Source organism: Delphinapterus leucas, chromosome 13 (assembly GCF_059928025.1).
Source record: "Delphinapterus leucas isolate spDelLeu-1000000601 "Yukka" chromosome 13, BTC_Dleu_Yukka2, whole genome shotgun sequence".
In the NCBI taxonomy this organism is placed as follows: Eukaryota; Metazoa; Chordata; class Mammalia; order Artiodactyla; family Monodontidae; genus Delphinapterus; species Delphinapterus leucas.
Window position 1 is genome coordinate 33,979,100 of NC_143141.1, and position 26,638 is coordinate 34,005,737.

General features: G+C 36.5%; 1 protein-coding gene across 10 annotated transcripts in view; it reads right to left on the bottom strand.

Annotated features, from left to right (window-relative positions):
• The window catches only part of ZNF638 (zinc finger protein 638), an 83,672-nt gene extending 58,114 nt beyond the window's left edge, over positions 1-25,558 (bottom strand). For 8 of the 10 annotated variants that reach the window (XM_089923027.1, XM_022561319.3, XM_022561315.3 and 5 more), the window contains exons 1-5: positions 25,438-25,544; positions 12,847-14,359; positions 8,185-8,246; positions 2,076-2,114; positions 1,040-1,332 (exon numbers count right to left, since the gene is read on the bottom strand). In XM_089923027.1, the coding sequence (XP_089779153.1) occupies positions 1,040-1,332; positions 2,076-2,114; positions 8,185-8,246; positions 12,847-14,157 (1,705 nt within the window). In that variant the 5' untranslated portion in view covers positions 14,158-14,359; positions 25,438-25,544. Of the gene's footprint in view, positions 1-1,039; positions 1,333-2,075; positions 2,115-8,184; positions 8,247-12,846; positions 14,360-25,437 lie in introns of all 10 variants that reach the window. The other 2 variants (XM_022561314.3, XM_022561316.3) reach the window with 2 other exon arrangements.
• Positions 25,559-26,638: the final 1,080 nt, after the last annotated feature.

Genomic DNA, 26,638 nt, shown 5'->3' on the forward strand with positions numbered 1-26,638 from the left:
AATATTTACCACATTGAGCTATTGTTAGGCCAAACAGGTGGCAAACACACACACACAAAATTATTATTCTTTAATTCTTCACTCAAAAGTGAAGATGTAAAAACATGAAGATCCCTTATTCAGTGAGCTTCTCTTATACCAGTGGTACTCAAACTTTGGTTTCAGTATCCCTTTACACTATTAAAAATTGAGGACTCCAAAGAGCTTTTGTTCAATTTATCAATGTTTACCATATAAGAAACTAAAATAGAATTTTTAAAATATTAATTCATTTAATAATAATAAACTCCTATGTTAATATAAATAATATATTTTTATAAAAAACTTTTAATTTCAAAACAAAAATTAGTTAGATGAGTAGCACCACTGTATATTTTCCAAACACTTTAATGTTGGGCTTAAAAAAAGTCTGAATTCTCGTATCTGCTTCTGCATCCAATCTGCTGGATACATTATTTCAGCTGAAACATTTAAAGAAAAATCCAGCTTCACAGAGACATGTAGTTGGAAAAGGAAAGACCTCACAGACCTCTGCAAAGATCTCAGAAAAGAATTATATAAGAGCTATTTCCAGAAAGGTCACTAAGCCAATACAAAGACACAGGTTGAAAATATGAATAACTTTTTTAATGTTTTAAATTAATTCACCGAAGACAAGTCTATAATCAATTACTAAAGCAAACTAAGATGTCTGTATATCCTTGGTTTTTAAGTTTGATGTTGGGTGGATAGATACAGTCTCCCGCACTTCTTCTGATACATAATAAAGGGAAGAAGAATGAAATAGGTTGGGATGTGGGCTGGATTTCATATAGAAATTCTAAAATTTAATAAAGTAGAACATTCCATTTCTTAAAACCCTTGAAAGTTTTAAAAAGAGCTGAGCCAAATACCTCAAAATGTCAACATTTAAAAATATCTTGACAGTAGTATATAAGTCACCATTTCAAGCTTAATAGAAATAAAAAATTCAAACAAACAAAAAAGCTAAAAAAATTTAGTCAAAATAAGTACTTATTATTCACAACCATAAGTGTACCTGATGATCTCACTGATCTCCTTGATGTCCTTTCAGGGCTAACTGATCGATAGCATTTTGGACTAGCTCTAAATGGATTTCTCATTCGATACGGTGAACGGGATCTGGATCTGTATCTAGGAACGAAACGATGGCAAATTCTTGGACTTCGACTTCTTGGTCTGTACATATAACGTATTGGGCTTCGGGATCGACGGAATCTGTGACTTGAGCTTGATCTCCTAGAATGTCTAGGACTGGGAGAATGAGATCGTCTTCTTGGAGTTTCGTTTTCTTTTCTATTGCCTTCATTTCTACAAAGTGCAGGAAAAAACCACAAGATTCATCAATTTAACATAAATTTAAATCTATACTAAATGACAGATTTATCTTCTTAAAAACAGACTATTAACAATGCCAAATTCTGATACCACGTATTTACATAAAGCAAAAACCTGTTTGACATGATGCAATTCAGCCTTGTAGATGAGTAAGACACAATCAGAGCAGATGATCACCTCTCTCATTGCTTAGATTCCTCTGTTTTGTTAATTTACAAAAGAATATTATCATCCATTTCTTGCATTTTTCCTATACCACTATTATATCCAATTATGTTTTGAAAGTATTATATTACATGAAGAATTTAGGAAATGACTTACATAAACAAATGTTTTTCAACAATTTTTCCTGAAACATTATGCCATCCACAAATATTTCTTTGACTGTTGTACTTGTGTACCTACACATTGAACCGGGAACCCCATTCCCAGCCTTCAAATCTAAGATCCCACAAACATAAAATAATAATAAAAGTACAAAGTATTTTCAGAACAGACTTAAAAAAAAAAAAAAGTTCACAGATGGGAGCTATCACACTTAAACTGGGGTAACTAAAGAAAGATTCATTGAGCTGGTTCCATTTGCCTATTGTTTAAAAGTAAAAATGGTCAAAACAGGACTCTATTCAAAACAGTACCTTTAAAAAAAAAAAGTACTTGTTTACTTTTAAAAGAAAATCAAATTTCAATAATACCACTATTAAAAAAATAACTACCTTCTTGATGGGAGGATCTCAGGATTCCAATCGGGATACCTATTTTGAGAATAAACAATATTAATGAACAGTTAAAATAAGATTATAAGGCTCAATCTTTCCCTGCAATATATCAAGAGGACTGTTCAAAACCAAAGTTAAGGGAATTCCCTGGTGGACCAGTGGTTAGGACTCCGTGCTTCACTGCTAAGGGCACGGGTTCAGTCCCTCACTGGGGAACTAAGATCCCACAAGCCATGTGGCGCAATAAATAAATAAATAAAAATTTAAAAAATTTAAAAAACAAAAAAATTTAAAAAAATTTTTAAAAATTTAAAAAATATTTTTAAAAAGGTTTAAAAAAGATAAAAAAACAAAGTTAACACAGTGATTTATTAGTATATTAAAATATGAATATTTTCTTCAAAGTAAAATATTTTGAGTGTCTAATTCAATAAATAAGGTATTAGGCAATTCAGGGAAAAGAAACACATTCCCTATACTTCAAAGGCCTCGACGTTTATTTAGGTAAAACAAGCAGTACATATAGAAGTGTTGAGATGTATAGAAGAGGTATAAAACACAAGCTTAGGTTGGGGTTAAAGACAGTTCTCCCACTTTGCAGAACTCCAGGGGACACCACTCTACAGAATAAGACATGAATAGTGCCCCTTACACTGTACCAAGTGCTCCTCAAGAGAGGATCTAGTGGGAGGATTCAGGGGAGAATTCAAAGAAAAAGGTTGCTTTTCAGGGGAACTAAGATCCCACAAGCCATGTGGCGAAAGGTGTGTTAATAGGCATGGATCAGGTTAGGTTTCATACAGTGGTGATACATAAAAGAAGCACTGGAGGCAAAACATGTGTTCTATTCCAGGAACCGGTATGGCTGCAGCATGGAAGTGATGAAAAGCAATTATGAGGGGGAAAACCTGGAAAGGCAGCTCAGAGACAAACTATGAACGTCCTTGAAATCAGGTTAAGGAGGCTGCACATAATTAAAAGGCAACAGGGAACAATAAACATTTCTGAAATGAAGGGAACATAGGAATGTTTTCAGAACAACTGGAAATAAATATCTGGATTAGAGAAAAAGATGAGGGCTGGGATATTTAGAAATCAGGCATCAGCTATACTACTAAGAATGAGTGAGATAAACAGAGAATAGAGTTTGTGGGGAAAAAAGAGGGCTGAGGACAGAATCTTATGCACACTAACACTTAAGAGTAAAGCAGACAAAGATACACCAATGAAAGAGATTAAGGGTTAATTACAGAAAGAAAAAGTAGGAGGAACAGTAACATCATAGAAGCCTAAAAAAAAGACATCTTTATCCTCATCTTTTCTAGATTTTCTGGACTCTTAAAAGTTAACTGGAAATGGCGATTAAATTAAATTATTGAATCACTGATGTTCAAAAATACAATTTCAGTAACCAAGAGGAGAGCCAGGTAAGGAAATGAAGGCAGCAGACTCAACAAGTCACCTGGCAGGAAAATAAAGTGAGGTCAAAACCTTACTAAAAGTAAAGTGGTTTTTATTTGTTGCTATTTGTCTCAGACATCGTTAGCAGGTTAACTCAAAAGCAATTCTCAACTCTCTTTTCCCATGCCTGCCTCCACAACAAAGGCTTAAAAAAGCTAAATATTTGCTTTCTCAGCCTCCTTAGAAGATAGCCAGTGATAGGTTCAAACCAATGAGACAGACATAGGTACAAAACCACTGGCAGACTTCTGAGAAAGCTTCTGCCCACTTCTTCCTGCTTTAAGAGCAGACATGATGCATCTTATAACTACAATGTGACAAACTATGAAGGCAAAAAAACTTAACTTTCAATCCAATGTATCTATCACCCAGCATCAACAATTGTTAAAACACGAACAATTTTGTTTCATCTACTACTACATTTTTTAAAACTTTTGTTACTCTGTACCATGTAAGAAGATACATTTCCGGTCTTATGTTACTGTGTTTAAAAGCAAGACCTTTGAGAGTTCCCTGGTGGTCTCCTGGTTAAGATTTGGCACTTTCACTGCTGGGGCCTGGGTTCAATCCCTGGTCGGGGAACTGAGATCCCACAAGCCATGTGGTGCGGCCAAAAGGAACTAAAGCAAGACCTTTGGAATCAAACACAGCTGGGTGTATAAGTGTAGGTACTGCCACTTAATGGCCATGTATCTGAAAGCCAGTTACTTACTATGAGTAGGCCTTAGCTTTCTCTTATGTACAATGCTGGAAATACAGCTGGTTGTCGACACACAGAAGTTATTAAATTTCCAGATCTTTCCAGTTCAAGAGTGGGTAACAATGTTTCAGATGTGAAATGATGTTTCAGATCTAGGTTAACTGCTAGAATACATATTCTTGTCTCTGCTGCCCAGAGCAGAAAGATAAAGCATACATACTATTCTGCAAATAGAGTTTGGACTGCCTATATATTGCCTGACTAGTTTTTGTGGGTTTTTTAAACATCTTTATTGGAGTGTAATTGCTTTACAACAGTGTGTTAGTTTCTGCTTTATAACTAAGTCCATCAGTTATATATATACATATATCCTCATATCTCTTCCCTCCTGCGTCTCCCTCCCTCCGACCCTCCCTATCCCACCCCTCTAGGTGGTCACAAAGCGCCGAGCTAATCTCCCTGCGCTATGCGGCTGCTTCCCACTAGCTATCTATTTTACGTTTGGTACTAACTAGTTTTTTTAAATGTGTTTCAGAAGCATGATACATAAGCAATAGAAACATAATGGCTAAGAACAAGGACCTAAGTAAACGACATTATCTGTATCTCAATGTGATGCAGTAAGTATACACATCACCTATAAAGTTTTTGTGACAAAAATGTTCAACCTGAATTTAATGAAGAGGAAAAAAACCAGAAAGGTGCAGAATGTGGAATATTCTACAAGACAACTTTTGTGGACATTTCAGAAGTCAACCATTGTGAAAATATCCTCCTCAAAAGGATATTGGGATTGACATACATACACTATTGATACCATGTATAAAATAGATAACTAGTGAGAACCTACTGTATAGCACAGGGAACTCTACTCAGTGCTCTGTGGTCACCTAAATGAGAAGGAAATCCAAAAAAGAGGGGATATGTGTATACATACAGCTGATTCACTTTGCTGTACAGTAGAAACTAACACAATATTGTAAAGCAACTATACTCCAATAAAAAAAATTAATGCTAAAAAAAAAGTGTAGGGGCGGGGTAGGCAAAGATAGTTATAAAGGCATTTTGGAAACAAATGGGAAAATTTGAACTTGGCCTATGTATTGGAAGGCATTATGAAATCATTGTTAATCACTGTGTTATACTGTGGTTATAACAGATAACCACTGTAGAAAAATTTCCTTATTCTTAAGAGACAGATGTTGAATTAAGGAGTAAAGTGTCATAATGTCTAATTTATTTTCAAGTAGTTTTCAAAAACTATAGTATTAAAAATGTGCATATAAAGATATAATAGATATGTCGAATGTTAATAATTGGTTAATAAAGACAAAGACTCTATGAATGTTTATTATCCCTTCAACTTTTTTGCAGCTTAGAAACTTTTCAAAATAAAATGCTGAGAGAAAAAAAAGAGCGAAGATCCATGAGTTAGACAGATTAGTTGTGCCAATTATTTGCTGTGTTATAGTAGGGAAGTTGCCTCTCAGTTTCCCCACTGGTAAAATCACAAATAATCATTATACCTATATCTCATAGGGTTGCTTTGAAGATTAAAGACACTGTGTAAAGCACTTAGAAGAACACCCAGCACACAATAAGCATACAGCTCTTATTATTTATTATTTTTAATACTAAAACTTTAACGCACTGTATCTTTTCTCAAGTTAACCAACTACTCTTATGTCATAATCCAGAAAGATCCAAGACAAAGAGAGAGAAGAGATAATCAGCCTTAAGAAAAGGAATAAGAACCTAAATATACATCAGCAGAGGAATGACTAAACAGATTAAGGTTTAGAAACACAACGCAGCTTTAAAAAAATAAAGTAGCATACATTTTGCCATGGAAAGATCCAAAGCACCTAATCAAATCTAACATATTTGTTAAATTTTTTTTGCAATAGAGAAAGCCATAAAGAAACTATTCAAGAGCACATAACCTGAAAAAGATAAAAATGTAAAACAAGCAACGAAGTAGCAGGCATGGAAAGCACATGCTTTAAAATCAGCATCCTGGAGACTTCCCTGGCAGTGGTTAAGAATCCGCCTGCTAATGCAGGAGACACGGGTTCAAGTCATGGTCCAGGAAGATCCCACATGCCGCAGAGCAACTAAGCTCGTGTGCCACAACTACTGAGCCTGTGCTCTAGAGCCCATGGGCCACAACTACTGAGCCTGCGCTCTAGAGCCCATGAGCCACAACTACTGAAGCCCACATGCATAGAGCCCGTGCTCCGCAGCAAAAGAAGCCAGCACAATGAGAAGCCCACGCACCGCCACGAAGAGCAGCCCCCGCTCGCCACAACTAGAGAAAGCCCACACGCAACAAAGACCCAACGCAGCCAAAAATAAAAATAAATATATATATTAAAAAATCAGGGTCCTGTGTGCATTAAAAAAAAAAAGGCTTATCTACACAAAAGTCTTTAAATAGGCATAAATGCCATGTGATGTAGTAAATTAATGGCAGTGCATGTAGCTAGAATCCTCTTACTAGCATTAATGCCTACCTACAGCAACTAACTCACTCCCACCTAAATCCCTTACCTTCATAAAAATGAGACATCCCACTGGGTATCTGTGGGAAAATTTGTGGCTTAGGAGAGATTTTCCACTTACAGTGGCAGTAAGGCCTATCCAATTCAAGTAACAAATTATCTCCGCATGATAACCAATGTTTGTGTGCACACATCTATACAGGTAAGCAACTCTATTATTAGTCTATACAGTTAAGGTAGGACTTATATCACACTCAACACATGACACCAACCGAGGTACAGTACCCTATTCCTGCAACCATTATAACTGGTTTAGAGATGGACAACTAACCCACAGTGAACCAAAAGAGTCAAACCAAGGACTTCTGCAGAATTTATGAGGAAAGAAGTGTTTTTATTTATCTTTTAACTCCTGGAACTGCTAGCTGTACACATCACTTAAGTCTGGAACCAGGGGGTCACTGCTTTGTGGAGAAAGGTGTGCCTTTCTCATGAGGCTAAAGCAGAAGAGAACAGCCAAGAAACGAAAACATTTCTGACACTCTGATTTTTGTTTGAGCATCTAATTCAGCTGTTCACACTCCTTAAGCTTCCCAGTTAAATGAGCTAATAAATTTCCTTACTTTAAAAAATTGGTCTGAGTCAGGTTTATCACATATGACTAGAAGAGTCCTGAATATTCTCAAAAAAATTTTGTTGATATTTTCATAAAGAACAACAACAAAAACCCAAAACAGCTGCCACAAATCCACTTGCTCAGGAACATGTTATTATCATCAGTATAGTGACCAGGAATTTCACACACAACTATATCAGCATATTTAATGATGTTAAAAGGAGCACAATTTAATTTTATGTAACTCCAGGTGATATTAGAGAATACTGTTAATATCACACTTTTCACCTTCATAGGTGCCCTGTCTTAAAGAAGGAAAAGGTCAGAGAATTGAAGAACCAAGGTTGAGGAAGCACCATATCTAGCTTGTTCATCTCCCACTTAAGGTTTTTTCTGAATATAGGTTCTAAACCTGGAGAGGTTTAGACCTGAAATTAAAGACTAGTGTTTGGTTTGGGTGGTTTTTAGTTTTTTATCCTTTGGGAAAGGGGTGGGGATGAGGGGGAAGAAGTATAGGAGAAGGGTAGACTATGTGCTCTGAAAAAGATAAACCATCCCAAGGGAAGGCAAGCCAGCAGGAATGAACCAATGATACTAAAGTTACCTACTGGGGTTAAATTAGGAAGGAGTCAGAAGAAAGGATCATATTTAATTCTCTCCTTTGGGAAAAAGATTAAATATATTTGTATATTCATATTTCAAATAGACAATAGCTTTCTAAAAAAAATATTTTTCTCCAAAGTACCACACTAAAGGTATTAAGCAGTCATACCTGAAACATTATTTTGTAAATTTGCTACTTATAAAAAAGGAAAAAATTGCTCTTACTGTTGACGTAACTGTCGGCAGCTCTCAATATGAGTAGATGTATTTTGATGCTGAATCCAATCCTATTGTAAAAGGAGAAAAGTGCACAAATTAGAACATTCCTTATTTGACTAATGAAATTAGGCTTTTTAACATGACACAGCATATTTTGTTTTATCAAAAATTAACCAAATCTAGTTATAAATACCATTTGGCTACAACAAAATTTTCACAAGCAAAAATAAAAGCCCTGCAAATAAAAGCACTTAATACCAACTCACTGATACCATTTTAAAACATTTTAGTATAGAAAACATTTTTAAAATCATACCCATGGATACTCGTTTTGAAGTCAAATATACATGTAAACTTGGAGAAAATAAAAGCATGGATCAGAAATAACTCATCTCAAATATAAAACACTACTACAGAGAACACCAAAAACTCTATAAATAGAATGGTGGTATTCTATAAAATATAGTCTAAAATACAGTCTCTAAAATACAGTCTCAATGCCTTACAACTCTAAAATTCAAGCTAACAACATTAGCAACAAAAAATCCTACCTCTTAGGCCAATACTATTCCAAACAAGGTACTCACTATGTATTGGCAAAGGATAAGATTAGTAAAAATATGAAAAAATGCTGCTGATCAAATCTAATTTATTTTCAGGATATAATGGAAAGTAACATCATTTCAAAGACATAATATCCCTTACATATAGAGCTTTACAATGAACAAAATGCTTTCTTATACATAACTTCATGTGTCACAAAGCTGCCCTAAAATTACATTCCGTATCCATAAAAAGCTCCTGGAAGATACATCTGATTTTTTTTTTTAAAGGCAATACAGTTTTCAAAGATTACAGTCCCCCAAATGAAACAGTTAGTTAAAAGCAATGTGCATATTACTCAATGTTTTATTGTTTCTCCAACATTTGGGAAGGCAGAAAACTTACTGAACAGTTCCATATTTTAACGCTTTCCTTGAGGAAAATGTTATTCATTTCCATTTCAAAAACATTTTAGTTTGTCATTGCCAAAGACGAACTAGAAATATCCAGAGTTAAAAACAACAGTTGACACTAATTTTGGAATCTGCCTTGTCGAGAACTATTTGAAAATAAGTGCATGCTATTTGCAATGCTCAGCAGCAGGTTATGACAAACCCTAAATTATTTCATTAAGCCATGAAACTCATTGTGGATTGTAAAAAAGAAATGTCTGTATATCCTGCTCAGTGATACAAATATTTAGAAAGCTAGAAGAGATTGGCAGTTAGGAGTCTTTAGTACTGTTAAACCCATGTCTTTGACATTAACTGGATATTGTTTACATCAGACACACTGGCAGGTATCAAGTTGGGCATGATTTATTTGGACCATAAAGTGTTTTATTTGAATAAGTTGCCGATATTTAAAAATCCAGAGATTTCCAGCTTTTCTTGAAAAAATATGAAGATGTAATTAATACTAGACATGTATTTGATATAGCAACCATCAGGTGATGCTGACAGCTAACTTACTTAAGGTATACTCTCTCCAGTTCTCCACACACACACACACACACACACACACACACACACCCTTTCAACAGGCCCGCTTTACTCACTGACATCACTTGCTTTTAAGCTCAGTAAATATACGTACACCACCCCAATATCTAGACTCTCCAGTAAGACAAGGGTCCAAGAGCAGTGCTCCTCTCCAGAGAAAAAGTGATAATTATCTACTAAGCAGGAGATGCTACAAGGACTGTAGACTTGAGTGGGCCCAGAATCAAACTGTGAAAATACCTACCCATATCAGAGCTCACTATCCACCAACTATTTCAAAAATCTTTTGTCAGTATTTTCTCAAACTGAATTATTTCAGTCAAAAAGACATGGCTGGGGTTTCCCTGGTGGCACAGTGGTTGAGAGTCCGCCTGCCGATGCAGGGGACACGGGTTCGTGCCCTGGTCCAGGAAGATCCCACATGCTGCGGAGCGGCTGAGCCCGTGAGCCATGGCCGCTGAGCCTGCGCGTCCGGAGCTCACGCAACGGGAGAAGCCACATCAGTGAGAGGCCCACGTACCGCAAAAAAAAAAAAGACATGGTTTCTCAACCAACTGTGACAGTCAAAAAGACGTAACTTCTAAACTAAGGTCAGCTCCTCCTCTGTCTGAAACCCAATTTAGAAAAAACATAATTTCACATTTTCTTGTTGTCTTTTTCAGGCTATAGTTTTAAAGACTCAGAGATGGGGAACATACTGTCAGATATTACTTAGCAAGAAAAAATTTGCAGTTGGTAATTTATATTTATTGGTTACATATTTATAATGTCAAATACATGCACACTTACAAGGCAGCAAGATATATCACAGAAACAAGAGAGGTAGTTTGTACTACCTAAGTCCATGTTCACAAATCCCTATCATTTGTCATCCAGTAGTGAAGAATTCATTAGTTAGGTCCATTGTTTTGTTCTATTAAAAGGTATCTGTTCATTTAAAATGGCAATCAATCTCTGTGAATTCTAATAATCATTAAATGATTTCTCCTCTCTTTTACTTTTATCATAGTAATCCATACTTTCACCAACTTATACTTGAATAACTAGGGAACCTCGAATTAGGTGCCCTATCCTATCTCTTCTCATTTCTATTCATCTTGTACACGTCAGTCAGATTTATCTCCCTGAAATACATTTTTAATGTGTTACTTCACATATCAAGAACCTTAATTAGCTTCCTAACGCCTCTCACCTCAAGTCTAAACTCCTTAGGCTAGCTTTTCAAGGCCCCTCAAACTTACTGTTGTTGCTCCTATCTGAAATGTCACCCCTCCTCCCCTGGGTATATCTAAGCCTACTCATCATTCAAGACCCATCTTCAACCTACTCCATGAAGTTTTCCCTCCCAGACCACTCTAATCCAGACAGACTTAGCGCAGTAGTCACTCAATTAGTCTTCTTTAACTAGAATACAGAAGTCTTCTGATGTCAGAAAGTATATTATACTTTCTAATTACATACTGCTAAATACACAAGTGTCAGTAAATTGATAATGCTAGCCTGAACTGATATAAGTCTGCAATCAAGATAGAAATATTAAACATCTCTCCCCCTACAGCATATCTAAACAAGTTAATTATGAACCATTTGTTACCCTCCAATTTTTAAAAAATTCTTTAGGTGTATAATTTTTCTCCTCAGTGAGACTGTAGAAACTGCTTGGGAACAACATGTAAACTTTATATAGTTCTTTATTTCCATCCCAGCACCTAATATAGCCATGTACAAAACAAGTAATCAGCAAATAGTTACTGAATAAATGTATACCTTTTCTATTCACCAGATAAAAAATTAAAACATTTAAGATATTTTTCTTGGGTTTATCATGACTAACTGAAAGTTCAAAATAAATGGAATACAGGGGACCTAACACTCAGTTCAGTACTTAGGCCAGGACTACTTACAGATTTTAACTAAGTGCTATGAATTATTCTGAGATTTTCCAAGACTTTGCTATTGCTATCCCCTGTGATAGGGCAAGGCAATTATTATTTTATTAGAACTCAGCAAATATGGCTAAAATGAGGTAGAATGCTGATTTCCTTTGCTGGCATTAACCTTTATGACAAAAGCATCAGTTTTAGGTATCAGATTCTTGTTGGCTGAAACCTGGTGAGTGGGTAATAGAAAGACAATAAAAGGGCAGCACTGGAAGGAGAAAAAACAAGAGAATTAACACCAAAAGACTTTTAGGCCTATTCAAAGTATACAACCAATGCTATGGCCTTGAATCAAAGGCCAGTCATGGGCCTTTTTCCCATGGGAAGTACATTCCTTCCTGACCACTTGTATTGAATAATATACATCTTCAAATCACATTAGTAAATAGAAGAAACAGTGGTTTCCAAACATATGTAAGTAAATAAAACATACTTGGAAATTTCTACTCAAATCCACCAATGATTACTATCAAACAGTATAGTCTACATTACTCTTCGGCACCTCTGTAAAACACTTCATTCTAACTATACTAACCATGAAGACACCTAAGGCTTCTTTGTTTTTTAAAGACTCTTCTCTCTAAAATTCTATCATTCTATAATCTATGCTCTGAGCCCACAGCTGGTCCGAATAATTCATCCTGACTGAACTTTGCTATGGATTAAGTTATTTTAGGAAGCTCCTCCTCATGAAATGCTAAAAATCCTATTTCAGACAGAATCAGAAAACATTTAAATCAACATTAATTGTCTTTAGCTCAAGACCGAAAGATACATGCAAGGCTACAACAGACTGTCTCTTAAAAGTGTGCAGTACAAATGTTTTATTCCAAGTTTTTATTTTTATACTAACAGATTCTCTTATTTAGATAAAGGTAACTCATGTGACATTGTCTTCTAAGTACGGTTTACGTCATATCAATTTTATGTTGCATTTTCTGGGATAACTTCTCAGAAGCTCAAAATAAATGGACCCATGTGGTGTGCCCAGTCACAGGAATACAGAAAGCCTAACACCCAATTCAGTACTTAGGCCAGGCTACTTAAGATTACAACTAAGTGTTGATGTTGCAATCAAAATTTCTGCCTTTTCCTTAATGACTAGTTAACACCAGCATACATGAGAATTTAGAGGAAACTTGGGCGCTGAGTATCATGATACAGTGATCTTTAAAAACACTCACCTTCAAATGACTACATTCTACGTTACACAGAGAACACAAATGTGGAAATATTCTTGGAGACGCTGCATAATAATCATTCATCATAGAAGGAGTTGGAAGTCTCTTCATCTTCTGGGCATCAGCATGTGAAAACTTTGGTAGCCATGATGCTTTCACAATCCCAAAGGGAGACTGAATGGGGATGTCAGCCTCTGACTGGTAATTCTTTTTACTTCCTCCCGATCCATGTACATTAGATGAATTAATGACAGGTTCACGTGGGATCCGATCTTGTTGGCTTACAGCTGAAATTAATTCCGATGAAAACGGTTGCTGGTTCATAGGAGGAATCAGAGACTGACTCATTGTCTGGTTAACTGGCTGGCTAATGGATTGGCTGACAGATTTTACAGGTTCAAGGACTGACTGTCCTCCTGAAATGTGTAAGCCTGACATCTTGCTTCCACTCTCAACTGGGAAAAAGGACTGATTATTGGAGGACTCACTGGGGAAGTCCATCTGTCGAAACACATCTTCAACAGGAAACATAGAATTACATATCACATTTGGAGCGGGAACAGATCCAGAAATGCTTGGCTGTGACCGAAATTCGTTCTTGACCTCATCAGTTGGAATTTCAGGATCGTAAATACGTACTTCAAGTGGATCTTCTGTGTAGCCATATTTGCTTGCATGCCCATAATCAATCACATTACTCGAAACTGCCTCACTACCAAGTGTTTCTTTATTTCTGCTCTGAGAAGGTAAATTAGGTAATCGGCGCCCCATTTTTCGCATTCTTATATCCCTCAAAATTAATGGCATGTTTTCAGGAGTTAGTTGTTCATCAGGATAGCGACTGAGCTCTTCTAAGTCTTCATTAGATAATCCAAAACTTGCTAAGATACTTGAGGCACTCTCTTTTGTATAGCGGCTCTGTACTTTAGGACTCTGCTCTGTAACCTGCGTTACAGAACTCTGTTTCACTCCCACTGATGCAGACATATGAGGCTCATCATCCCACCGGCTACCATGAGGCTTCCCCTTCTTTTGTTGTGCTTCATGAAAATCCAATTTTTCTTTGGTCAATCTTGGGTCAGTTCGGTGCTGAGTTACCTGAACATTCATTCTCTGTGGTCCCATGTTCTGGTAAGATTCATGGCCAGCAAATCTGTGTGGTATCCCACGGGCTCTCCCTGCTGGGTAAAATCTTGGAAGACCCATAGATCCAGGCCTCATAAATGGTCCTGGAGGCCTCATCCCAGAAGGGTTAGGTGCTCGTGGCCTCTGAAGTGGAAAGTTTCCTCGAGGATTAAACCTGGGTCTCGACATGGCTATTTTCAAGAAAGCCTGATTTAATAAAGTATAAGGTGGTGTTGAACTATGTGAGGCAACGGCATTCAGCTGCTGAAGCGCCAACTGAGTCTTAATCTGAGCAAAGTGCAAAGGAGATGGGCCCAACAGAAGTGGGTTTGCAATGCCCAGGTTCAAGGAATTCACAAGTGGTGCGAAATTTTCCAAGAATAACACAAAGCTGAAAGTTAAAACACAAATATTAGATCATTTTAACTCAAACTACTTCATGAAGTGGGTTCTACAGCCAGTGTAAAACATTTTGAAACAAAGCCATGAAACCATTCTGCATTTCATACACTTTTAGGGTGTTTACGAGGATATTAAACTTTCCCCAAAACTTTCTCTTCTTTTCTTTCCCGAATCCAGAACACAAACCCCAAACCTCAAGCCAGAGTTCATACACTGTGTTGCACTGGGTGCTGTCCTAGGTGCTGAGCGGTAATTACAACTCCTTTTAAAACTTCTTAGAAGTGTCCAAATCCTGCATGCCATTGGGGGATGGGGTGAGAATATACATTCAGTTGCTGTGGTCAGTAAGTTCTCAGAAGTTGTTTGTTTATCATCATAGATCTTTTTCCCCCTTCTTTTTGATTTTAGTGGAAAGGAATGAGTACAGAATCATTCAATTTATTAAACATTTTTTGTCTAATGTGACAGTCATTATGGAGTTTTCAAGCCAAATAAAACATGATTCCTGCCAAAGTGCAAGCAATCTAACAAGAAAAACAAAATAGAGTTTTTCATTATTACAACAATGCTAAAAAGCATCATAAAAGGATTTATTTCTGGAAGGGGTCATGAATGCTTGAGTTGAGTTTTATGAGTATCTTCTAGAGTTTTGAGGGAACTGAGATAAGAGAGGTATCAAGGTAACAAGGTCTTACTAAACATGTGTTTATCAAATTTTTTTAAATGTAGAATAGCCTAGGTTAAAGCTTCTGAACAAAACACTGTAGTAAGATGAAACAGCTTGCTGGGATGATTTAAAAATTTTAAACTAATTAAACTTATTAACTGCGTGTTTCTGACAAAGCTATAAAATTCTGGACCAAGACAAAATATAGTTTCAGTTAAGACACGTGATTCTTCATTAACCCCAGGACTATTTAATAAAATTATCTATGAAGACAGAAAAAAAAAATTGCCAAGAACCTCTCTCCCTTATGCCAACTTTTAGCTACTGTTTTTACTGACTTTGGAACTTTCTCCCAAAACTATCCATTTTCAACCCTCTGTTCTCTACACCAATTACTTTAGTCAATGAGGCTCAAAAACATTTTATTCTCCATTTCTAACTAAACATAAAATTCTACGTATTCCTGTCAATGTCTCTAATATATACTTTCCTCTTCCCTTTCACCACCACCACCACCCTACTGCAAGCTCTCATCACTCTATATACCACAGCTGGCCTCCACCCCATTCATTCTGTCGTTACTGATTAATATCCCTAAAACACTCTTTATTATCACTCCTCTACATAAAAATCTTCACCACTTTACTGCTTCTCCTAAGATAGTGTCCAAACTTGTCAACCTGGCATTTAGTATATAACCTAATCCCCATCTACCTTTCACACTTTCCTAGCCTATACTTAATGAAAATTTTTTGCTACAGCCAAATTGGTCTATTTGCAATCTCCTGACCACTTTCAACACATTCCATACTTTATTCATACCTCACTACCTAGAATACTCCTAGGTCTCTGAATCAAATTCAATCTTCAAGACTGTTTCCAAGTCCCACCCCACAAGAATCTCTTTGATCATCTCCTATGGCACACATTAAGCTATTAATCTAATAAATGCAGTAATACATGCAATGTTCACATTCATTTCTAAGCTAGTAATGTATCTCTATATGTCAGATGAGAAGGGTTTGAATTCTACCGGATTCACCATCTACTATTAAGATTTTGGGCAAGCTACTTAATCTCCAGAGCATCAGTTCCCTCATCTGTAAAAAAGGAAAGTATTTTCCTCTACAGATTACTGTTAAGGACTAAGATGAAATACAAATATGTACAGCGTCTAACAAATGAGTTGCCCACTAAATGTCAGTTTCACTCTCCCTCCCCTCATTCCACCGAGCAGGGGTCTTTCAGGCAGACAAATCTCACTCCTAAGCATCAATATCTTTTAATCTCTGCCTCTGCAAAGCAGAGGGTAGCTAAATTTAGGGGGGCGAAAAGGGTAAGAGATGAGTAAAAGCAGAAATCATAAAAATAATTTCTATCTCTATTCACATACAACCTCTTTCTATCTTAACAGATTCAGAAGAATTAGAGTTAAATCTCTTGAACACAAAACCTATCCTGGAAGAACTACAATATAATAGATGCTCTGTAAGCCCAAAAGTAAAAGCAATCCAGAAAGTCAGCTGTGCTTTATAAAAGTGTTTTGAAGCAATTAATTCCTGCTAATGTCAGTGTCTTAAAAAAAAAAAAAAAAAACTCAAAATGCAAAAAGATCAGAAAAAGGCAAGCTTCCCAGCTACACAATAGTATGCTCCAGTCTAAAGTTAACACTTTTTCCTTGGCTGTTATAAACTGAAAATCTACAGTTATCCACATAGATTTGTTGATGCACTGGCATTTAAAGAATCAAATGTTGACTCAAGTATCTAGCAAGTGAAATGATGAATTTGGGATTTTTATTAAAATAATCTAGAAAACAAAGGGTGCATGTCGGCGGGAGTGAGGGGTGGGGTTTGGTGAGTGAGAAGTTAGATGAAGCACAACTGGCAAAGATATTTGTTGTGGAAGCTGAGTGACGGGTCCAAAAGGATTTATCACCTTTCCTCTCTACTTTTTTACGTGTTTGAACATTACCAAAATAAAAAATTCAAGTGCTAAATATTAAGTATGACATTTTTAACGAAACAAAAAAGGAGGGTGGGAGAGTATAAAACCAACGTAACTTCATACTTCTCAATCTAATCTAATATTATCACACCAAAGTCTAACAAAAGCCAAAATCAGCTGATTTGCTATGATTAACAGGCAATGTATAAATAACATGCAGATTTAAGTCTAAAATCTCATTTTAGTTCATTTTCTCCTACATCATTCCTTCCCACCTGACTCAACTGACTTATTAGTTATTAAACAGTTTCATATTTCACTCTTTCTCTGTGTGGAAAAAAAACTATTTGTGAGATGAAAAAAGTAAAATTAAGCAAAACAAGCAAAGGACTCTTGATATGAAACCCCTGATTAAGAATTAGGTTATGCCACACCAAAGAAAATAAACCCTCAGTCTTTTGAGAATGAAACTGATATAACCTAAAAACAATGTGATAAGAAACAAGAACCAGGAAGACAAGGGTAAATTTGGCATTAACACCTGGAAAACAACTGAACAAATAAAGACAACAATTATAAAGCCTTGTTCACTTAACTCTAAGAGTTCTGGCCATAAAGAGGTTCATTCACCTAACGGAATTTACAGAGAGCCAACACATCAAATCATAAAACTAACTTGGAAAAATCTGAGTTGAGATCTGAGTTCTTAATTATTAACTCCACTGAACACAACTGCAATTAAATACTACTTACCCTTTAAAATAAATTTTTACTCCTGATGATATAACAGATGTTTTTTAAAGGAAACAATAAAAAGTAGTAAATGAAATGCTTACCAGTAAAACCATTACCAACACTGAACTAATATTCTGATGTAATTTCTTCTAGTTTTGTGTATGTGCATACATAGATGGATGGGAAGGGGAAGAGGGTACACCAAACTTTATCGTATGAACTACGCTATTTGCTATTTTCAATCAACATTTTATTTCCCTAAATTTAATGGTTTTCAAAAACAGGATATTTAATGGTCACAAAACATTCTCAACTCCTGAAGGATTATTATTTTGATAAGTAGCAGTTAAAAACTCTTTTCTATGTCCTATCGAGAACTAAAATATGCCACTCTGAAAAGAAATGATATATTCAATAAAATGTCAACCATACAAATTCTTTTAGAAGCATCTAGTAGAAACTGAGTTCTTGAGGCAGACATGAAGAAATGGCTTAACAGATTTTTTTAAAATCGCCATGATATCCCATGAGATATTTCTGTGATGTCCACTACCTATTTTGATACAGTCTTTCAGATGGAAGGGAATCCTTAATTTTCTTTACAGATATTCATAAAGAAATCTGAAATCTAAAAATATAAAAGCATCATCAAAAATTAGTCAGCCAGATCATAATGGCTCCATTAGATTCATAATGAAAAGACTTATCAAACCCCATACTTGAACTTTATAGCACTTCACTGTTTAAAAAGCAATTTGATATCCGTTATCTCATCTGAGCCTTGCAACAACCCAGTGAGCAAGTGAATCCAAGTTTACAGGTTAAGTAAAGCCTTAGAACTAAGTGGCAAGGTCACAAACAGAACCTGTGACTCCTCTTGGTGTTCTTTCCATGCTGTATTCTAGATATATAAAATTTAAATTTTATAGCTTTGTTTTTTCTAATTATTAAAAAAGGCAATACATGTTCATTAACACCCTCCCCCAAAAGAAAGATCATCCTCTTGACAAGCAGAAAAGAATTAAGTCTTCTATAATCTTACCATGAAGGGAAAACTACAATTAACATTATTTTCTAGGTACATACCCACATACTTCATTTGATACCCTGTGTTAGAGCAACTGTTTGTCTCAAAATATATAAAATTTACTTTCACACCTAAGAATGCAAGTATTACACTGGCCAGTTAATACAAGAGTACATGTCATTCCGTGCTTTTCTCAGTTTGACTGGTACTCAATCTTCTAATCTCCTCTAGTATATAGGTAGATCCACTCAGCCAACTCTTTTCTACCTTTAGTTTTGTCCCCTTATGTCTCACAAAAGGTACACAAGTCATAATTCTGAAGGTGCCACGAGTACCATGCTGGATGTTAAAAATGCCAAAACGTGGTACACCTCAATGAAACCGTCAAAGAAACAGAAAGAAAAAAATAAGCAGAATACTAGCAACATTGTTTTTATCATGAAGGGCATCATCAAACTTCACTGCTACCTGGAAGGATTGGTAACCATCATGATTTCAGATCTGAAAGAAAACGGAAGATCAACTTGCTAATAATGCACAATACCAGGAACAGATCACCATTAACAACCTTATACAGCAATGATTTAACAGTTATTATTTCCAGGAAGACAACTGTTTTGATAAGCAGGATATGTGAGTATAACCAGATGCTTTTTTCTTTTTCAGGAGTATGTATACTGCACACATAAATGGGTCTCTACAGACAACACTGTATTCCCACAGTAAATGATGCCCCCGAGATGTTCACTGGTGGTCCTGCTTATTACTTTGCCACCCTCAACAAATAGAACACATTAGTCCAAGAGAAACCACTAGATCCAACTTGGAATAAAGAAACCTTTTCTGAGATTTTTTTTTAAACTAGAAATGAGAAAAATGGTGAATACTGATAAAACTCTGTTGTCAAAATGCTGTTGACGGCATACTCACTGCCTTAGTGAGAAAGCACGAAAACTGAAAAAAGGAAAGCCAGTAAAATAGGTAAGCAGGACCAAGAGGTAAATATAGTACTGAAGACTACCAGTTCCAACTGTTCTTGAAGTCAGACTGCATTCCTACCCTTCCTGCCATTTGGTTGTTCACTTCTTTCATGAAGTGCATGAGCCAGAAAATGTTCCCATCTGCCTAAAACGGGTTTCCAAAATCTTCAATTAAGTGTACCAAAATTATCTGGCCAAATGACTTAAAATGCCAAATGCCTTAAAGTCTTTACAAAGTACAAAAGAGCATATATAATGTTACTTTATATAAAAAATGGAAATGAGAAAACACATGTATCTGCTTATGGTTACAAAAAGAAATAGGTAGGATAACACAGAAAACAGGACTGAAAAGAAATAAATGGGAACCATATTTCATGGAGTATGTCTTACTATATAATTTTGACTTTCAGAAGCATGTCAACAAACTAAAGTTTTAAAAAAATTAAATCAAGGATGGGAAGAAGGAAAAAAGCTAAAACTGAAAGCAAACTAATTCATTTTTCAAATGAATACCATAACTCACTGAAGGGGAAAAAGAAAACTAAACTAAACTAAAAACAAGTAATTTATGAACCCACTATTTGATTTATACGCTCTCAGTTTTGGTGGAGCTAGGAGAAAACTGAGAACTACAAACAAATTCTTACTCTTTTTAGTAGTTTGTCTTTTGCTTTTTTTTTGCAGTGGTATGGATGAAACAATTCTTAAATTACTTTAGCTATATCATGGGACTGAGCATATAAGTAAATGTTTTGATAGTGCTGGAGACCAGGGTTCTCACTGTGGAAAACAAGATATATACATGGAATAAGATAAAGCAAGAAAGGACTGGGCAGTAACCACTGAGAAAGCCAGGAGTCCATAACACCATACCAATCAATCACTGTAAATGTGGAGAAAATGCTAAGTTGGAAAATCATTTTATAACCATCACAGTAATGTAAAGATTGGTTCAGGCAAGAATCATCCGTGCATGTTAAATCCTGAGTGAAATTCTGATGAGGAACAGGACATTTCCATGGTCTTAAAATATCTCTCCACAGATCAATTAGTTCAAGGGAGAAAAAACCTCAAACATTTTGACCAAACATCATATTATCCATGAGGGGCAGATGGACTTCCTGCACCTCCAGATCTGATACCATGGGGGAACAAAGCAATTTGATTTTTCTCTCCAGGGATGCATAATCTGAATCTATTCAAGAGGAAACATCAAAAAAATCCAAAATGAAAAATGTTCTATTAAAAAAAAAAAAGCAAATAGTATTCTTCGAAAATGGCAATTTCACAAAAAGATTAAAAGACTATAGAAACATTCCAAAGCAAGGAAGACTAAAGAAACACGACAACTAAATGCAATTACCTAATCCTAGACTGATCCTGTACTGGAGGGGAGAAAAAACTGCTATAAGAAACATTATTGGGCCAACTGACAAAATCAGAATATGGTAAAAAATATTATCAATATTAAATTTACTGAGATTGATAACGGCACTATGACTACAAAAGAAAACATCCTGTTCTTAGGAAATAAACTATTACGCTCATTAATAAACTAATAAAGGGTAAAGGAACATAATACATGAAACTTACTCTCAAGATAGTTCAGGAAAAAAATAAGGGTGCATGCAAGCACGCAAAACGATAGATAAAGGGAAGGGAAATACGGAATTCCCCTGTAAGCCAGCAGTTTAATTCATTCAAATAGTAAATGGCCCAATACCAGGCTATCTAACACCTTAGTACTAGGTCAAAAAGGGACTATAAGCAAGTATGGCAACAGGCAGAAAGCTGGCAATGATAAAGAGCATCAGTCCTAAGCACATTTTTGGATTTGGCTATTCTTCTTCTGCAACATGTTCACTCCCTAACTATTGACTGTTAGCCCATTATGCAATCCATAATTATCTCATTTTTGGGGAAATTTCCACTTATCTGAAGATATCCACCCTGCTACAAGGGGTGCCAGCAAGTGACTTCATGCAAAATTGGGTAACTCCCATAAGTAAAATTTAACGCTAACATAGCATAGCATTTTTTAAGAACTTAGACCCTGGGCTCAGTGCTTTAATTCTGATCCTGTTGCTTGCTAAAAATGTGAGCCTCAGCAAGCTGATTAACCCAAGACTCAGTATAACAGCACAGAATGTTGATGTGAAGAATGATTAAAATTATACCCCGTGACATGCAACAGATGCTCAAAAAATGTTAAGACAGTAAACAAAATGCTTTACCTAAGAAGCAGGTAGTTGTTTGTTCCTTTTATTAAGACATGGGTAATTTCTGAAAATTTCAATATGGTAATAGAAATAGTAATTAAATTAATACATGTATACATAGACACATGTGTGGTGTATAAGAAACAATTAGGGAGATTTGAATACTGACTGAATCTCTGATATTAAGGAACTATTATTACTTTAGGTGTGATATGCATGTTTTTTCCTAAATATTTTGGAGAAAAATTCTAAACTATAAATTGATGAATGATATGTTATGGGATTTGCTTAAAAATAACAGGATGGAGGGTAGAGACAAGACTGACCATTAGCTTGTAATTGTTGAAGCTGGGTGATAGGTGAATCATTATAAAATACTCTCTGCTTTTGTGTATCTTTAAAATTTTCCCTAATAAAAAAAAATTTTTTTGAAAGAAGTGATGAAATTCAAAAGAATAGAAAGCTGGCAACATTCACTCATTAGCAAGAACAACAGGGAAATCAGTTGCAAGATTAATAAAATGAGGACTGTGGAAGTAAGGCAAGAAAAAAGTATGAAAACTTAAGAATGACTGTAACAATAAATATACTTTGTTATTTAAGGGGCTCAAAAGAGTAGAAAAATAATCCAAAATGTACGTACCCCAAGGTAAGCACTAAGAAAACATCAAAATATATGCACCTTAAAACCCCTTCTCCTATACTCCCTGAACATTTCTCTTTTCAATACAAAGCCCGTTACTCTTGATCCTCACTCATCGTAAGAGCTGTGTTTTATTTCTGTACCTCACCTTTTCCCTACCATTATTTCCTCCATTCCATTATTCTCTTATTTTCCATATACCTATCTTCCTTCCATTTTCATTTCAATCACAAATTTCAGACTACAGTAAATAAAGTTGAAGCAATGAAAGAGTAAGTAAAGTTGGATACAAAGAAGGCTTATTGGCTTTAGCCACAAGTATAATTACTTTCAGTTTGGAGGATCTCTAAAACCACATTTCAACATTCAGTAGCTTGTTTCCTTGCACAACAGCCCAAAATATATTACTGGGTACCCATACTGGAAGCACTGTTTCTCAGTATATAAAGCATTTTATTAATTATTTGGACAGATATTTTCCAAACCTTGACCAGTATACATTAAGTCACAGTAGAAAGAGCACGATTTGCACTCCCAAGGGCCTGTGTTCTTATCCAGACTCTGGCAACCACCACCTGAGTTCATTCACTCAACGTGGGAGCATCTAATACATACCAGGCACTGGGACAGATACAAAGATGAACATAATAATCATATGAATAAATGGATACAATATTATTTTGATAGGTTTATATCAACAGATGAACAAAATATTTTAATGAAAGATTATATGATCTTTCAGCTCCAAAATTCTATCAATTTAACCTAAATTCCTTTAAGCCTCTTCTTTTTAATTAAGAGGTAGTATCCACAGGTTGCAATTTTCTATTAAAAGATGCTGCCTAAGCACTTAAAAATTTGCAACAATAGTAACAGCTAACATTTATTAAGTACCTACTATGTGCCAAAGGATAGGGGCTTTTTATACCTCTTCTAACTTAATCCTCACAATAATCCCAAGCAGGAAGTAGTGGTATCACCATTTTACAGATACGGAAACAAAAGTTCAGAAAGACTAAAATAACTTACCCCAAATCTCACTCATACAGTTAAGAGGAAAACAGGGATTCGAAGCCAGATCTTCTGATTCCAAAGCCTATATTCTCTTTCCACTCAACTATTTGTGTCTCATTTTCTTTCACTACACAAAAAAAATTTCCAGAGATCACCTTCCTAAGAGCACCCAAGAGAAAAATTTTAAGACAGCCATGAAGTACAAAGTGATCACTGATTGTAAGAAGTATTTTTTTAAACCTGAGTATATACTGTATACGCCCTCCATAACAAAATACAAGAGATTACAAAACTAAAATACAACCACTACTCAAGGTAATAAATGTGTGACATGAAAACTAGTTAATAAAAACGAACGAGATTCTGTGGTTTCTTCCAACTGTTTTATCTTTACCCTCACTTGGTTCCAACACAATCAAGAAGGCCCAGCATTATTTCTGTGTATTAACATGTTAATTTCACATGATTATTTAAGTGTATATTACCGAGTATGAGAATATAGTGTATATGAAATGCTGTCAAATGGAAAAAGAATGCAACATAAGCCCACTAAGTCTAGAATACCTAATCATCAACAATATTTAAAGCTATGTTGAAATAATGTCAATTATGTGTTCATTATTCTGTATAAACTTCATTAAACTCACTTTTTTTGTAAATTGTTTTTCAGATTATCAATTTTAATTGCAAATCTGAGCCAGCAAACATCCTTGAAAAATGAGTTAACCCTTTATAACAAATAAAGAAAAAAAAAATTTTGTGCACAATTCCAAAGCTGGTTAGAAAAAGAATCTGAATCAACAGAAGTCGCCGGATCCTGCTAACAAATTTTTCTTCAGAACTCCTCCAGATTAAAATATTATTTTCCCCCCAAATTTTGCCTCAGAGCAAATTTTAAAATTAAGAGAAAATAGCTTGAGGAAGCCTTCGTTGTCTACTTCAACTAAAGACCTTGTAATAATATGTCTCCCTTATTCACAGTTATCCCAAATAACAAAAGATCTGTTTCAGATGTCCTCCAGGATTCTTGTATGTGGTACACATTCTCCCCCCACCTTAAACAGAACGGGGCCCAAGCTAGGAATCACGCAAAACTAAATCACTAACGATCCGCATTCTGGATTCCTCTGAGTAATTTGGAATTAAGTATCAGAGCAGTTCACGAGCCCTCGGTATCCCGCACAGAGGTGACACTCTCTTTGCTTTCAGGCCCGCACAAGGCAGGGAGAGAAAACCCCGACGTGCAAAAGCCGCTGGATCGTAGGTTCCCTCTTCACCCCAACTCCCCCTTCCCCAGCCCCAAACACAAACACGCTCTTCTCTCCACGCTTCTTGCACAATATTGCTCGCCAAAGGGCTCAGCTCGAGCTCCACCGCCTCTCTTCCAGGCCCGACGGGAATGGTTACTCCCTCCGCGATGCTCCCTCACCACCGCTTCCTCCGGCTGTCAGGCCTGGTGCGCTCTCGGCAGGCCCTCCGCGGATGGGGAAGGGGCCGCCACGGCCTTGCCAAAGGGCTGTTTTCGTTCCTCCGCCCAGTGCAAACGGCGTCAGGCGGCTCTTCCTGAAGTAGGGTCCTAGCACGGGCCCCGACCCGGCCCTCCGGGGGCAGTGCGGTGAAACGACGCGGTGGCGAGGCAGCCGAGCTCCCTTCCCATCCCGGGGGTCCCCCAACCTCCTCCCGCCCCCGCCGTCAACCCGCCGCCATTTTGTGCGCAGCCGCTGCGACACAGATACAATAGTCGGCCCGGATTGCAAAGGAAAGGCTCAGGACCCCCACGCTACGGACTCCCGCCTTCCAGCCCCCTGCTCCCCACAAGGCAGCCGTCCTACCTATGCCTACCCGACTAACAGCCGGATCGCATTTGCGCCCCACACAGTTTAGACTCAGCCTCCAGTCTCGACGCCGAAGAAGCTACCGCCTCCAAAGAGCCGCACGCATGCGCGCCAGTCGAGCCTTTGCGAGCCCTCAGCTGCTCGCGGCGCCTGCGTACCGCCGGCACCGCGCTCGCCCGGAGGCACGAGAAAGGGGCAGGAGGAACTCGGTTCCGGGAGGGGGCGCTCTCTCGTGTGGCGTTCCAGGCCTCCCCGGCAAAACTCGGGCACCGGTATCGGTGCCTCTGCCTGTTATGTGCCCGTCCTCTATTGTCCTGTTCAAATCATGCGCATATGTGAGACCTGCATTATCTCACCTCCATGAAGTCTTCCCTGATCATTTTTGCCTTCAATAATACATTAAAATACATGGTATTCATCTGGCATTGGATATCGTAATGCTTTGTATGATTAAGATTTCACCTGCCTTTATCCTTTAAACATAGATATAGAAATACTTAATATTTCAATATCAAATCAATAGATATAAATTTGCAATGATGCGAAGTATATCATAGCCACTGAAAACGTCAAGAAATTTGAATTCAATTAAAGCTAATTGAGCTAAAAGCTTAACACCTGGAAAATCCTTTGAGTCGTTTCATAATAAAAATACCTACCTAATGTGGTAGATATTTTGTACCTTTATTTTACCGATTAAAAACCTTGAGTTGAGAGACTTTGAGTAACTCAAAGTACCTCTACTACACCAACAAAAAAATTCAATCATTGGACAAAATCTGGTAGAATTCACAAGTCCTGCCCCTTGGATACCATGCAATTCACATCACCTGCGAGCGACTGCTAGTTGTGATGCAACACAAGTAGATGCATTTCTTTTATTCACATTAAGCATAGAAAAGGCTGAAAGAAAAGTCTTTTATAAAATAATCTTACCGGATTTTCTTTTCAAACTTAAAGTCCTGATAGAGGCAACAAGCCAAAAACAACAAGGAAAAAGCCAAGAAGCTCTCCCCAAACTCCAAATAACCAATGTTAAAGTGTGATAATTTCCTTCCATATATTTCTTTATATTCATACAAACATACCCAAACGTGTTAATTGCATGTAATGGGAAATGTTCTTCATTCTTTTTTTTCCAAAGATTTACACATTGGCCTGCTATTTACTTTCCTGATTACTGACATCTCTCCAAGTA